Genomic DNA, 2,944 nt, shown 5'->3' with positions numbered 1-2,944 from the left:
CTGCTGTGTGCAGCTTTCCTAGGAGAACATGGGAGTAACACTTAGCAGAGAACCATTTCTGTAGTTATAAAAACTACTGAAAGCCATAAGGGTGGCTGTTTTTTGAATATTAATTCTTTTCTTTGCTCATAATACGCTCTGTTCTGTTTATTTTTTAGAGTCAGGGGCTCCAAACCGATGAATGCTTTGCAGTGTGCTAGACATGTGTACCAAACAGAAGGGATCCGTGGCTTTTATAGGGGCCTGACTGCCTCCTATGCAGGGATTTCTGAGACCATTATCTGCTTTGCTATTTATGAAAGTTTGAAAAAGCACTTAAAGGAAGTCCAACCACCCCCTTCTTCTAATGGGACTGAAAGGAGCTCGACAAACTTCTTTGGACTGATGTTTGCTGCTGCTGTTTCCAAGGGCTGTGCCTCTTGTATTGCTTATCCACACGGTATGTCAGCTCTTCCATTTATGAGAACTGTAGAGCAGCTGTTGCCTGTAATCCAAGACAAATGATGGGGTTTAGGGATGAAAATTCCTAGTTCTTTGAATGGCCAACTGCGTGTTGTTGTGCATTGGCATTTTCAGTACTGGTCCCACCGTTCCTAGGGAGACATGTGGTTGGTGCTTGGGACTTGCTGGTTTAAAAACAACCCAAAAAACACCAAAAAAGAAATGGCTTGCCTAATGTTTCTGGTTTTACTAGTAGCCTCATGTAGCTAAGTCCCCACAGCCTTTGGGATTCTGTGATCAAGTTGTGGGAAAGAAACACTTTTGGGCTGAGCAGTGTTATTCTTTTTGGATAGATGTGAACGGTGCCATGGTTGTATAGAGAGCAATATTGATTATGTAGCATCAGTAAAGCATTTAGATCTGTAGTAGCTTCAATGAGCAAACAATTCATTTATTCCACATGAAGAACTCTTTAACTTTTCCTCTTGCCTGAAGGGCGGTGTGTCCAGGATTCCATGGCTGGATGTACTGGCAGGCTGTTGGTACAGGAAGGTTTTCCTGTCCCTGGGGTTTGCACACAAGGCCTTTCCTGGTAGTGGCATGTTTTTTAAAAAGAAGGATCATTCCTCATGCAGCAGACCTGTGTCTCTTGGCCTGCTGAAGATGGCTTTAAATGGAATCAGTGGTTTAACACAAAGCAGTGTCTCTTCAGTGCTTTTTGTCTTTTAAAGCATAGGTGTGAACTGTGACAGACTGGATAGAACTCGAGCTGAAAGAATTATTATGAGTATGTATTAGTGAAGTAGCAAAGCCAAGTGTGCACTCTTAGCACGATAGTCCTGCTGTGTGCAGCTTTCCTAGGAGAACGTGGGAGTAACACTTAGCAGAGAGCCATCTCTGTAGTTATAAAAGCTGTTGAAAGCCCTGAGGGTGGAAGGTTTGCTCTGTTAACGCTGTTCCCCTGCTCTGCAGAGGTCATACGGACACGGCTGCGGGAGGAAGGCACCAAGTACAAGGCTTTCATCCAGACAGCTCGGCTGGTGGCACGGGAGGAAGGTTACCTGGCCTTCTACAGAGGACTCTTTGCCCAGCTCATCCGGCAGATCCCAAACACAGCCATTGTGTTGTCCACCTACGAGTTAATCGTGTATCTCTTAGAAGACCATGCAAAGTAGCAGAGCCAAGACTTCAGTTACAGACTGAAGACCAATTCCTTCACTGAACAAATAGTCCTTTAAGAGACTGGTGCAGGTGGCAGCGCTGGTGGGAAAACTACAAGTCTGTGACCACCTGTGGATATTTCCTTTTGGATTCTTGCTTTCTGAAAGGTTTCGAGTCATTAACGTTAATAGTTAATTATAATTTTTTTTTTAACTTGATGATAATTAAAATGCTACTAAATTAAATTACACTATTTAATTTAAGTATATGTTTGTCCTTTTCCTTAAGCACAGCCATATGTGGTCAAGGAATGTACCTCATACTATCAAGTGATCTCTTGGACTGATGTTCATTAAAACTGTATTAAAACAGGAGAACTGGTTTGGACATTTGAAACTCTGTCTTCTTAGCACTGGTGTCATGTTGCTTTTTAGCACTGTAATGCCCTAAATGCCCAAATAAGTTTGAGAGTAGTTCTGGTTTATTCAAGGTGCATCATTCATTGCTGTGTGAACACTCTTGAGTGTTCAGGTAGGACAATCTTGTTTCTCTGTTTTGATGGTGTGAACTATGCACACCAGAATCTCTTAGAAAAATCACTTCCAATATGATTCTGGGAGGCTTTTCATAAAAATGTAACTACAGTTCTGATCCCCCTGTGCCTTTGGGATACATGGTTATGCTACTGGGTATAAACAGATCTGTCAGGACTTGGCTTTTAGACCTTGTTTTTGCACAGGCCTGAGAGCATAAGGACAGTCAGTGATTGTGGCCTGGCTGGCCTGTGGGAATCCTGTGAGATGGAGTGACTTGGTCAGGTATCCTTTTACTGCAGTGGGACTTTATTGAGCTATGTTTGCCTTCTACTTCAGTGTCAGGGGTCTAGAGAGTAGAAGAGAAGATAAGCTATGTCCTAAATACTATAAATGCAGTTGTGGATTCTACTTTACAATATGATACTCAGGAATAAGTCCTTCTTGACTTGATATCCTTGTAGAGCAGTGCTTCTGATGGGAATGAGATACTGTGTTATCTTGTGGACACATCACTGCAGTTAACACCAAAAAAATCCCCAGTCTATGTAAATAGTTCCTTCATGTTATTAGTTGATTTCTTGCTGAAGGCAATAAGGATTCATCAGCTTAGTGCAACCTTCTGAAGAGTTCTCACATTTCATATAGCTTTGATGTCTGCCTTCCCCTTCACAAACACAGTGTCCAAGGGGTATTCTTCAACAGTTCTCACGATACAATTCTTGCCTTTCACTTAAAAATCAAATATCCTGCATACCTGAGATTAGTTCTTCATAAAAAATAGAATATGGTTTCAATTTTAATAATCT

At 41.8% G+C, this 2,944-nt stretch overlaps 1 protein-coding gene across 1 annotated transcript in view; it reads left to right on the top strand.

Moving 5' to 3' along the window:
- The window catches only part of SLC25A33 (solute carrier family 25 member 33), a 16,776-nt gene extending 14,778 nt beyond the window's left edge, over nucleotides 1-1,998 (top strand). Inside the window, exons 6-7 of the mRNA XM_017825785.1 lie at nucleotides 159-439; nucleotides 1,414-1,998. Of these exons, the coding sequence (XP_017681274.1) occupies nucleotides 159-439; nucleotides 1,414-1,616 (484 nt within the window). The 3' untranslated portion in view covers nucleotides 1,617-1,998. The remainder of the gene's footprint in view (nucleotides 1-158; nucleotides 440-1,413) is intronic.
- The last annotated feature ends 946 nt before the right edge of the window (nucleotides 1,999-2,944 follow it).

Source organism: Lepidothrix coronata, unplaced genomic scaffold (assembly GCF_001604755.1).
Source record: "Lepidothrix coronata isolate B3197 unplaced genomic scaffold, Lepidothrix_coronata-1.0 Scaffold122, whole genome shotgun sequence".
NCBI lineage: Eukaryota > Metazoa > Chordata > Aves > Passeriformes > Pipridae > Lepidothrix > Lepidothrix coronata.
The sequence above is the reverse complement of the archived record's forward strand: the minus strand, read 5'-3'. Positions and strand labels throughout refer to the sequence as shown.